Source organism: Podarcis gaigeae (assembly GCF_964106915.1).
Source record: "Podarcis gaigeae genome assembly, chromosome: 2".
NCBI lineage: Eukaryota > Metazoa > Chordata > Lepidosauria > Squamata > Lacertidae > Podarcis > Podarcis gaigeae.
In genome coordinates this window covers 97,116,437-97,128,873 of record NC_139679.1, presented here as the reverse complement: position 1 = coordinate 97,128,873, position 12,437 = coordinate 97,116,437, and the positions used below count along the sequence as shown (strand labels likewise).

Sequence of the window (12,437 nt, the reverse complement as noted above, 5' to 3'; positions counted from 1 at the left end):
TTAGCAAATGACTTGATCCTCTAAGTACTTTGCCAAAAGACTACAGAGGTTCTTTGGGAGTAACAGAGGGTCACCTGCTATTATTGGGCAACCTCTGAACCATGCAGAAGAACTTCCCTAGCTGGCAGCGAGAGGATGCAATGGAGGCAGCAGGGTATGTTTTCTTTACTGTCCTCACTACCACATGGTAGGTACAATCAAGTGATCTAGCCCATGCTCAGTTGGCATCAACATGAGACCTCTTCCATCTGTCCTACAGCCATGGTCTGGTACACCAGTTTGAAAGATCAACACTAGCTGCCTATTAGTGTCCACGTTTTGTCCTATTTGAAGCCCCAAACAACTTGGGACCAGCATACCTAGCAGACCGCCTCCCCAGTACAGACCAAGCTGACCTTCAAGATTTTCTGAAGATATCTGGCTGGCCATTTCATGTCCAGTGGATCTTCACTTTATGTCAGAGTGGAAGAGGGCATTCACTGTGACAGCTCTTACCCTTTGGAATGCCCTCCCTTGAGTAATTAGTGAGGTGGAGGCAATAATGACCATTAAGTGCCCCCTTAAAAAAAAAAGATGTTAGTTAAGTCTACCCAAGCTTTCCTGAACTCTGATTCTTAATTCTTGTTTTGTACATCACTCAGTTTAATTTGTGATGTAAGGTAGTGTTTTGAATGTGCCTCATTTTCCTCTTTGTTCTTAGGAATCTTTACTGAATGTTGTTCGTTGTTTTATTTTTATTGCTTTTATGCAAAACACAGAATTTTTGTAGGGTTTTGTTTTGTTTTAAAGTGCAGTGTAGTTCAGAACACTAGATTTGTTATTTTGCAGTAATCTGGGAAACATCAATATTTGTCCTGGTTTTATGCCAGAATTGTTTTATCCTACTCTCAGTTTTATGGCATTTAATGGATTTTAGTAGTTTTAATGTATTTTTGCAATTCATGTGTTTTGATAGGAATTTTTTGCTATACGAAATTCTGAGTTTATATTTTCATAAAGAAAGCATGTCATTTTTTAAAAAATAAATAAATTAAATTAGTAGCTAAAAGCATTGAATTGTATTCCCTCATGCTGATGGAAGTCTTTTTAACTCCACAGAGATTTTGGTCAGCAAAACAAGAGAAGAGGGCAGGATATTCTTTTCTGATTCCCTCATTTCTCCTGCAGCCTCTGCCCCACACCACTTCCCCTGCTATTCCAAAATTATCCTCCAGCTCTCTCTAGCACATTTTGGGTGTGCATGCATGGGGATCTGTAGAGGGGCACGAGGAATCTTTGAAAAACTACTTTCCCTCCTGATTCTGCTGATGGAGGAAACCACTGTGGGATCAAAGAGCCTACTGGCTGGGTTGCACCCAACCCTCTACACCAAATGTCTGGAAAGCAAACCTCCATCCAACACATTTCAGCCTGCACAGCATTTGGCAGCGGCAGCAATCAAAGACTCATATTGAACAATGTGAATGCATGCTTACTGGATGATACATCCTCCCCCATGGCTCCGGCTCTGGCTGTGTCCCGTTGTCACAGGGGAGCTGTTCCACAAAAGCTGGGTCTCCAAAGAGCGGTATGTTGCCTGTGGCACACAGGCATACAACTTACAAAAGGCAGGGATGAAACTGAGTATCGGCTTATTCTCTCTCCGCCCCCAACTCCTTTGAGCCAGTCTCTTTAGGATCCTACATGGGTAAATAAAAAAACCTCTAAGCAAATGGAATCGATGGAGAGGTATTCATAGGCGTGCTACTCACGTCTGGTTGTTTCCAGTCAAAATAATCTCCCACTCAATTATGGAGAAGAATAGAGATGCCAACCCTGCCTGACTCACAGTCAGATGGAGAAAAAGAAGAGGAGATGTTCTTGTAGCAGAGAAGGTTTGCGGGCAGAGTGGAACTTACTCAGCAACTATTTTAAGAGCCTAACTGGGAACAAAGCCACCCATTAGGAAAACAGGATCCCGGACGAAATGGAATCCTTTGACAGGGGTGCTCACTAGATTGAGCAGCTATAGGTCATATATCAGTCACCAGTTCATAAAACAGCTACCCACTGGCATAGAGAGAAATACAGTAGTAACTGGGGCCCATTGAGAATGGAAGGGCAGAAGGCAAGGAGGCCAACAGTAGGTGGAGCCAGAGCCAATGGCAAGCAGAATCGACACATTCTAGCTTTGCCCCCATCCTTGCCCCTGCTGTGTTCTTCAAGGGCAACACAGAGACTTGAGCAGGAACCAGGCAGCCGGGGCCATCCCCTAGGCTAGTTGGGCTTGGGGATTGGAGGGTCACCAGTTTGGATCCACATGATGGGGTGAACTCCCGTTGCTCAGTCCCAGCTCCTGCCGACCTAGCAGTTCGAAAGCACACCAGCCTCCACTGGGTAAAGAGCTCACAAAAAGTTATTGCAGAATTACATCTGCACACAGAGCAACTGGCTTGGTTTTCCTGGTATTGAAGTGATGTCAAGCAGTGGAATTCGGGTGACAAACAAGGACCATCCTTTTAGAGCACAAGTCCTGAAAGTGGCTCTCATTTGCAACTAGCTCCTCAGCATAACTGACTGAAGAACCACCTGGTTTCATTATCCTGACATGGCTTGCTTTTTGGATTTCAGAACACTTGTGGCCCTGGTCGTATTACCTACCCATGCTTGACTTTCTCAGACCTGAACCCTGAATTATGTCTTTTCAAACCTAGAATGGTCCTCCAAAACAGTTGCCTATTTGTTCATGGATCTTTGCCTTGGCTAACTGTGAATTGACCTCTTGGTATCTACTAATCTTGTGGCATGTGGCATGTTTTGCCACTGGCAGGAATCGGACATTGTGCTAAGGTGATCATTCCATCAGGGCAATGATGGTCCTCCCTCCCCCCAAATGCTATTCTGGGAGATCTCCTGGGCCCCCTGAAGAAGAAGAAGAAGAAGAAGAAGAAGAAGAAGAAGAAGAAGAAGAAGAAGAAGAAGAGTTTGGATTTGATATCCCACCTTTCACTCCCTTTAAGAAGTCTCAAAGCGGATAACATTCTCCTTTCCCTTCCTCCCCCACAACAAACACTCTGTGAGGTGAGTGGGGCTGAGAGACTTCAAAGAAGTGTGACTAGCCCAAGGTCACCCAGCAGCTGCATGTGGAGGAGCGGAGACGCGAACCCGGTTCCCCAGATTACGAGACTACCGCTCTTAACCACTACACCACACTGGCTCTCTGAGCCATTTGGGGGGTGGGAAGCACTGTTGCACAAATGAAAGCCCTTGTGCAGGGTTCCAGCTGACAGGACTCATTATTTGAATTGTGCCCCCTATGTCCACTCCTACTGAGTGCAGTGCTTTAACAATTCCCAAACTGACATCTGAGCAGCCTTCTTGCAAAGTCACCACAGCTGACAAAAGTGTGGCTCATGATAGGGCATTTGTAGTTTCCTCGTGGTTTGTTTCCATCATATGCTGAACCAGAACCACCACCTTAGCTGCTTTTCCCTCAGACAACCTTTGTGGGAGCTGTTGCCTGGCAACCACCAGCAAGGAAAGACTTGCCTCCATTGTGGGCTGCGTGAATTCTAGCTTCTCAGCCCCCTTTCCTTGGGTTCCGCTGCTTAGAAGGTGGAGGCAAGTCAACATAAATGAAGACCAACAATATAGACAGCAAATGCCACTTGGATAATCCTGTCACATGTTTGTTTCCGATACCAGACACACACACACACACACACACACACACACAGAGAGAGAGAGAGAGAGAGAGAGAAGTTGATTTGAGACCCTCTTGGGACTATAAAGTGAGGTGCAAGTATTCCAAATAAATAGATAGCATCCTAGCCCATAGCATACCTAATTCTCTCAGCCTTCCTAGCTCCATCCATCACATCAGTAACACAACCCAGCACTTAAAGGCTCCTCTGTGGAACTGTAGTTCAGTCAGTGTGAGTGCCAGGCTATTTTGCATTTTGATACATATATTTAATTCTGGGCCCAATATCTGAGTCGTCTTGGCAAACAGCATGGTCTCACTTTGTGACACATTTGGATTTCTTAACAGGCAATAGGAATAACACTGCTTGCACAGACCTTGTTCAAAGGATCTGCAGCATTGCTTTGCCATCAAAATTCCTTAGCTGGGAAGTTGCTGTCTCTGTTTTCCAGATAGGGAACTTAAGGCTAAGCAATGGTGCTTTACTGCTGGCAAACCGGGGCTTTCTTGACTGCATGCAGTTTGAACTTGTAGCAGGAACCCCCCACCCCAATCATTCAGTTTGTACAAACTTCACACACACTCACACTCACACACTACATACGCCACGTATGGTTGATAGAAAAATCAACCATACATCAGATTTGTACTGTTCCACTTTTATTTTACTCCATGAAGGAAAGACTACAAAATGGGGAAGGTTTGATATAGGGCACCATAATCCTTTCATCATCCCAGCACATCCACAGGAGCCCTGCCCAGTTGCTATGCCAACCCTGATGGTCCTAGACAGAAGACAATCAAGATCACAAAGAACCATATGGGAGTGGATTCAGCATGGACTGGAACAAAGGACAATGATCAGATCTTCCCTCAGGGGGCAGGAAACTGAGACTACCTTTTGTCTTCAGAAAATGACTCATGGGGGGAGAAGGGAACCAGCCAGGTGACAGGACACTCAGGTTACCACCACAACTCCTCCCTCAATCCCTCCTTTCTGTAATGTATGCATGATGTTTCTGGGGGTGGGCTTGACCTATAGGATGGGAATTTCAAAAGTTTTTATAAAGTCAAGCACACCATTTTTCTGTGTCTTTCCTCTCTCCTGCAAGTGAGGGGAACACCCTGTTGCAACAGTTCAATAAAGGCCAAGCCTACAGGCTGCTGATTTGCTCCTATTTACTCTGGTTGGTGTCTTTACTTTTTGTCCAAGGGAGCCCTCGGATTTTTCCGGTAACAAACTCAGGCCTCCCAGTTACAGCCTTAACAACACACCATCCAATGGGACCACAATAGTTTCTCCTACACTGTTTATATCACTGCTGTTAGCTACCTTCTCAAATATATTGCTGCTGACTTCAGAGGGAGCCTTTGGGTGAATAATTATTCAGCCTAGAGGGATGGTGTCCATGTACTCTCTATAAAAATGTGTGAAATGTATCAAAAGCTGCACAAACACTAACCACCCATTGGCAATGTACTGCATGCAGATGAGAAACCTAGCAAGTCAGACCAGCTTGTATGTGCTAGTGGTAAGCAAAACCCCCAAATTCAATTATCTCTTATTTTGCTACCAGGGCAATGTCAAAAGCTGCAAAGGGAACAAAGCCACGGGTCAATGAAACCTATTTAGGATACATGACAAATTAGCCTAAATTGCCCTGGATGAGTCTTCAGGCTGCAGTCTGAGTCAGTTATGTAAAATATAACCGTTTCATGGCGTCATATCACATTTGCAGTGGTGTAAAGTGAAGGAGACTTTGGCCTTCTGGCATACAAAAAACAGTGTTGGAACTGAGGAACAGGCAGAATGATCTACTGAATTGTGCACAGCTTTTAGTACCTTTTTATTTTCATAACAATAATTTTTATCTATTTAAAATTGTTTTATCTCATGTTCCGGACTGAGTAAATATGAACTGTTCATTTACTATTCAATAAGTCCTCTCCCAAATACCCGTTTCATAAGCTGGTTTGGAGAAATAATAGACTCTGATTTGGAGAAAACACACACACAGAAAATATTATATATCTCATAACCCTTCACTACAAAAGTCTCTAAGCGGCTTACAAAGATACAATATAAAAATAAACCAGTTAGAAATATAAAATCAAATTTCAATCAAAATGCCTGCTGCAATAAAAATCTTCAATAGGTACTGGACGTTCAGCAGGGAGCTGTCTGACCTCAGCTGGAAGGAAGTCCCACAAAACTTGTTTGTTATTTGTTTGCCATTTTTGTGCCTAACGGTATCTAGTGCTGTCAGGGCTGAATTATTGGGCAGAGGTCCAAAGAGAGCCAGCAGAATTAGTAGCAGGGCTGGCTTACCACATTTTAAAAGTAATGTACATTGCCATTTAAAGCAGGCTTCACTAAACTGGTGACTTCCAGCTGTTTTGGACAACTCCCATCAGCCCTGGCCAGCATGGGAGCTGCAGTCCAAAATATCTTGAGGGAACCAGGTTGGGCAAGACTGATGATCTAAAGACCCTGCCCCCTGTAAGCAGACAGTCTCAGATGACCAAAGTACATCACTGATGGCAACCAAGGAGCCTTAACAAGATCCCATTAAAACAGTGGTTCTCAACCTGTGGGTCCCCAGATGTTGTTGGACTACAAATCCCATCACTCCTGAGCTCTGGCCTTGCTAGCTAGGGGTGATGGGAGTTGTAGTTCAACAACATCTGGGGACCCACAGGTTGAGAAAGGCTGCATTAAAACATCAGCCACTGTATAATGGTTTGAATCTGTCAAGCAGCTGAAATGGTCATCGGAGGGTCTCCAAAATCATTCTTAACACCACTCAGCACAACAGCAGGTGGCTCTTTGGCTACCTTAATCCCAGACCATTCTGGAACATAGGAAGCAAGCGACTACTGCTCAAAGTGCATCGGTATTGTGTACACTGGCTGGCAACTGCTATCTGAGGAATCTTTCTGAGCCTTGGACCTTTCGTGTCCCAGAGCATCGTGTGCTCTCTCATGGAGGTAAAAACCAGTGCTTTCCATTGTACCTGAAAACCAACACTGTAGCTCACTGAATATATGTGCAATATGGTCATACTGGTAAATGCCTGTCAACGATCAAAACCAGCCAGCTCTTCTTTAGTGAAATAAATGTGCAGTCCTACAGAAATAACCTGCAACTGTTAAAATCTGGCCCTGTAAATTACTTTGCATATAGCCCCATTCCATATTATGCTGAGAGGCCTATAATCTGCCGCCAGCTGTGTGCCACTGCCTTCAATTGCGCTGACTGCGGACTGGTCAAAATGCCAAGGCATTAATCTGGGGATTAGTGAGCATTAGGTGAGGGGTCATTTCCCCCTCTTTTAGCTGCAAAAGGAAACATTTTTACCTCTGTCCCTGAGAACATGGGTCATGAATCCTGCCTTTTAAACAGGGGCCAAGAGGAGCAAGCCAAGGCATGAGAATATGGGGCTCCGGCAATTCCGTTTTCACACGCTAAAGCAGGGATTTACGGTGACCATCAGGAATTTGAGATCCTGGCTGAATGTCAGGCTCATCATGTCAAAAGCTGCTGCGTACATGGATATCCGGGCTCTGGCTGCTGAGATTTCTGAAGCCTCTGCCCTTCTCTAAAGAGGCAGAGAAGGCTGGAAGGGATCCCAAACAACCCGTTTATCTCAGCTTATCATCTCTTCTAGAGGGGCTAATTATGCCTAGGGGTTGAGAGGGAGAGAAACAGGGATGATTAAACCTTGAAAAGAGAGAGACAAGATAAACAAGGAGTGACAAACAGAGACAGGCAGCCAGCTGTTCTTGCTTCCCTGGGTGTTTGCCTTCTCTACCTACCTCCAGGGGAGTTTCCGACTTCTGATGTTGGAGCCTGCCTTCACAGGGCTGTTTTTGACATCATGATGGATGGAACACATACCCAGGTGCTAAATTTGCCAACCAGGTAGAGTGTGCATGTTTAGGCCATTCTCTTTCGTAGATTTTTTTAAAATAAATTTTATTTTCAATGCAAAATTACAACAAAAATTACATTGAATCCAAAATGAAACTATACAAAGAAGAAATCTCTTTTGTACATTTTGATTGCTGGCAATAGGGAGGAATGTTGAGATGAAGGTAAGAGATATTTCGGCAGAGAATGTGGGAAATGGGGCCCATGAAGTATTTGTTCACGCCAAAGCCACTGCATACACACCATCCTTTTAGGACACATTTAAAACGTCTCCTCCCCTCTCCTTAAGAAAAGAATCATGGGAACTGTAGTTTAAGAGTGCTGGGAATTGTAGTCCCCAGGATTCTTGTGGGCAGGGAAACACGCTTTAAACGCACAGTGGGTACACAGCCAACCCCTCCCAAGGGTTCTAGGTAACGCCAAGATTGCAGGTTCGATCCCCGTATAGGATAGTTGCATATTCCTGCATTGTAAGGGGTTGGACTATAGGATCCCAAGGGTCGCTTCCAACTCTTAAAATTCTATGATTTTATGAATTCTGATGGGCGAGAACTTCCTATCATCGTGGGGCCCAGCCCTGGTGTTCAGTGGTCAGACAGCCAGTCTAGAACTCAGGTGTCTTTTAATTTTAATTTTGCGTGCTTCTCTACCGCAGGTGTTGTGGCTCGCCTAGCGGTGTTTCCAGTCATCTGGGCCAATTCGCTCCGGATCTGTCAGGATGCTCACGGACGGCGGATGACTGTTGCAGCAGCAGCAACAACAGGATTGCTGAATGGCCATTGTTCCCCCATCTGCTGCTGAGAACCCGCCCTCTCGCCCCGCCGGCAAGCAGGCGCCGATGCCTCTGAGCGCTTTCGCTGGTCCTTAGAGGGAGAGGCAGAAGAGCAGCAGCTGCCATCGCCGGCGGCTTGCCTCTGCCTCCGCGCTCCCCTCCACCTCTCCTTCCCCGCCCCTCCATCTCTCTGCCTTCCTCTTTGCGCAGGCTCAGCCTGCCCCCCTACTACCCCACCCCACCCCTGAACCTGATCTCCGGCAGCAGCAGCAGCCTCCCCGCCGGAAGCGCGGCCCCAGCCAATACCGGCTCTCGATCGCGAGCCGCGGCCCCCTGCGCGCGTCGTGGCGGCGCGCTCGCCCTTCCCCTCGGCGCTGCCGCTGGCTGAGAAGACGGCGGCGGCGGTGATGGCGCGGAGGAGAAAGTGGCCGAGGGAAGCCCGGCCTCCGCTGCGAAAGCCGTGCGGTAGGAGTCGGTAGAGAGCGAGCGAGCGAGAGACGAGGAAGCAGACAATAGGAGGAGGGCGGCGGGCAACAAAAGGCGCGATGCTGGCAGGGCGGCGGCAGCGCGCCCCAGGCCGGGGAAAGGGGACCCTCGTCGGTGCCAGCCTTTCCTCCTGCTGCTGCTTCCTGCCGGGGTCGCCTGCTGCATCCCTCCCGGGAGCCTTTTAAAGTTGGATGGCGACGGCGATGGCCGCCCCCTAACGAGCCAGGAGCCGATCGCGATGCTGGCGGAGACGGAGGCGGCGTCGGCTCGGCGGAGCTGAGTGCAGCGGCGCGCGGGAATGGGCTGCGCCCGGCGGCGCCCGCACAGCTCGAGGTGGCCGCTGCTGGGGAGCGAGGCGCAGGGGAGCGAGCGGGGAGGAGGAGGACGATGCCGCCCTCGCGGAGAGGAGCAGATCGGGCGGCGGTAGGCGAAGAAGGCAGCTGGTCTCGGAGGCGGGAGAGCCCGGCGGGGCGAGGCGGCGGCGCCGCTAGCTGCTGTTGAGGAGAAGCCCCGTCTGCTCGCTCCCTCCGCAGCGTTTGTGCCTCAGGGTCGGCGGGGAGGTGGGCGATCCTCAGCCTCGCTCCATGGCGAACGCCAGCGAGTTTGCAAGCAGCAGCAGCAGCAGCCCGCACTTGCCCGGCCCCGGCGGCCTACTCAGCGCCTCGGGCCTCAAGCTGACCACGCTGGGCTTGATCCTGTGCCTCAGCCTGGCGGGCAACGGGCTCTTCGCGTGGCTCATCCTCAAGGAGCGGCCCCTGCACCGCGCGCCCTACTACCTGCTGCTGGACCTGTGCCTGGCCGACGGGCTGCGCTCGCTGGCCTGCTTCCCCTTCGTCATGCTGTCGGTGCACAGCGGCGCGGGCGCCTGGCCGCACGGCGCGCTCAGCTGCAAGGTGCTGGCCTTCCTGGCCGTGCTCTTCTGCTTCCACGCCGCCTTCCTGCTCTTCTGCGTGGGCGTGACGCGCTACATGGCCATTGCGCACCACCGCTTCTACGCCAAGCGCATGACGGGCTGGACCTGCCTGGCGGTGGTGTGCATGGTGTGGACCCTCTCCATGGCCATGGCCTTCCCGCCCGTCTTCGACGTGGGCACCTACAAGTTCATCCGCGAAGAAGAGCAGTGCATCTTCGAGCACCGCTACGTCAAGGCCAACGACACGCTGGGCTTCATGCTCATGCTCGCCACCGTCGTCGCCGCCACCCACCTGGTGTACGTCAAGCTCCTCTTCTTCATCCACAGCCACCGCAAGATGAAGCCCGCTCAGTTGGTGCCGGCCATTAGCCAGAACTGGACTTTCCACGGACCCGGGGCCACCGGCCAGGCGGCCGCAAACTGGACCGCTGGCTTTGGCCGGGGTCCCACTCCTCCCACTTTGGTGGGCATCCGGCAGAACACCACCCACAGCCAGATCAAGAGGCTGCTGGTCTTGGAGGAGTTCAAAACAGAGAAGAGGATCTGCAAGATGTTCTACATGATCACCCTTCTCTTCCTGCTTCTCTGGTCGCCCTACATTGTGGCCTGTTACCTGCGGGTCTTCATCAAGGCTAGCGCCATCCCCCAAGTCTACTTGACCACTTCTGTCTGGATGACCTTTGCCCAGGCAGGGGTCAACCCCATCCTGTGCTTCATTTTCAACAAGGAGCTCAGAGTCTGTTTCAGAGCTCATTTCCTCTGCTGCCAAAGCATACAAAATACTCAAGGCACCATTCTGTGTGATCTGAAGAATTTTGGGATGTAGTTTTATCTTTCCAATTGAAAATAGTACTCTCTATGCGCTTTTTTTTTTTTTTTTTTGGTATATGCACTTGAGAAATTGTTATCTAAGGAGACACCTTGACTTTCCCCCACACCCTTAGGTTTTAAGATATTTATTTATTTATGTGTTAGGGGGATTTGGGGGGGGGAAGGGGAGGGGAGGAAATCTGGGAAGTAACACAGGGCTCCAACTTTCTTGGCTGCTTCTAACATTTCTACAAATGATTCTGACATGGATAAAAAGGCCATAATTTTGTGTTGTTTTTTTTAAGACCCTACTGGTTTTGATAAAGGCTAAGCGATTTTATTCATGTAAGATTTGATAAAAGGCCAAGATGAAATTTTATACTAAAGTGTTATTTTTGATGACCTCAAAATATTGTATTACAGTGTTTGTTTTTAAAGGGTGACCAAGAAGGAGAAACTGTACTGTGTTTAGAAGTCGTTTCTTGCTGGGGAGCTTTTGGATTAATTTTTATTTCAGTACTTAAAGCAGTGAATTTCTAACTTTGCCTGAAATAGAGAAACGTGAGATGCTACCCTAACCTACATCTTAACCTTACTCAAGTTATTGGGTCGTTTCCTATTGACCTGAAGAGAATTAGGTTCACTTGCTTTGACGTAGACTAACTTACATTTTCTTGTTGCACTGTTCCTTTCATAGTATTTCAGAACCCCTTTGGTGGGGCGGGGGGGAGAGGAAATGATAATTTTAAAAAGCAAATTGATTACATATCAACTTTAAAAAAACTGTCAATATCAGGTTTTTAAAATCACACTGACTTTCATACTTTATTGGCTTTTTAAAATGTTATCTACAAATACTGGACAATACTTGTACATCTTGACTGTTTTAATAAAAACACTGTTCAATTCTCGTACATCAAATGTTTATGCTTTGCTTTCTACTCTTGTTTTGGCATGGCTTGCCTACAGCCTATGCTACAGGAAGAAAATAATAATTATATATGGGTGCATTTCTGTGGTTCCTGGCCGGGTTGTCCCAGGACTATAGGACAGGTTGGATCAATTCCTCTGATTTGGGAGACAACATGGAAGAGGGAGATCTGGTGTGCTGCCTCCCTCTCAGATGTTCCAGCTCAACTGAATCTCTGACTTAACTGAGGTTGGCATTGTGGCACTAGTATGTCCAGTGAGGGAAAATTTCAGGGCCATTCTGCACAGCAGTTTGGCTCCAAAGCCCTTCTGGATCCTCAGCATCCCCAAGTGTGTGTATGTGTGTGTGTGGGGGGCGATTTGAGCATTTTCCTGTATGTGTAAATTTCTCTGTCCATTGTTTCCAGTGGGAAGAAAAACCTGGGAAATGGGCAGGTTTTTTTAATAAGGCGGCAGAAGCAGATCCCCTACCCTCGACTTTGCACTGTGATTTGTTCTTAGACCCTGGTTTCGCGGGTAGCGCTGTGGTCTAAACCACTGAGCCGATCGGAAGGTTGGTGGTTCGAATCCCTGCGACGGGGTGAGCTCCCATTGCTCAGTCCCGGCTCCTGCCAACTTAGCAGTTTGAAAGCACCTCAAAGAGCAAGTAGATAAATAGGTACCACTCTGGCAGGAAGGTAAACAACGTTTCCATGTGCTGCTTTGGTTTCACCAGAAGCGGCTTAGTCATTCTGGCCACGTGACCCGGAAAAACAGCTCCCTTGGCCAATAAAGCGAGATGAGTCGTTTGTGACTGGACTTAATTTCAGGGGGTCCTTATCCCAGTTCTATGCATCCTAAAAAGGACTGCACATTTCTAAATAGTAATAATAATAAGAATAAGAATAGTAATAATTCTAAGTTCATGCTAATT

At 48.0% G+C, this 12,437-nt stretch overlaps 1 protein-coding gene across 1 annotated transcript; it reads left to right on the top strand.

Annotated features, from left to right (window-relative positions):
- Positions 1-8,679: 8,679 nt before the first annotated feature.
- Positions 8,680-11,508, top strand: GPR27 (G protein-coupled receptor 27). Its single transcript, XM_083724965.1, has one exon. It carries the CDS (start codon positions 9,456-9,458, stop codon positions 10,608-10,610), a length of 1,155 nt encoding a protein of 384 aa, XP_083581091.1. The 5' UTR covers positions 8,680-9,455; the 3' UTR covers positions 10,611-11,508.
- The last annotated feature ends 929 nt before the right edge of the window (positions 11,509-12,437 follow it).

Bases quoted from the DNA above. Each gene is read 5' to 3' on its own strand.
- GPR27 (XM_083724965.1), top strand. From the start codon at position 9,456: ATGGCGAACGCCAGCGAGTTTGCAAGCAGCAGCAGCAGCAGCCCGCAC.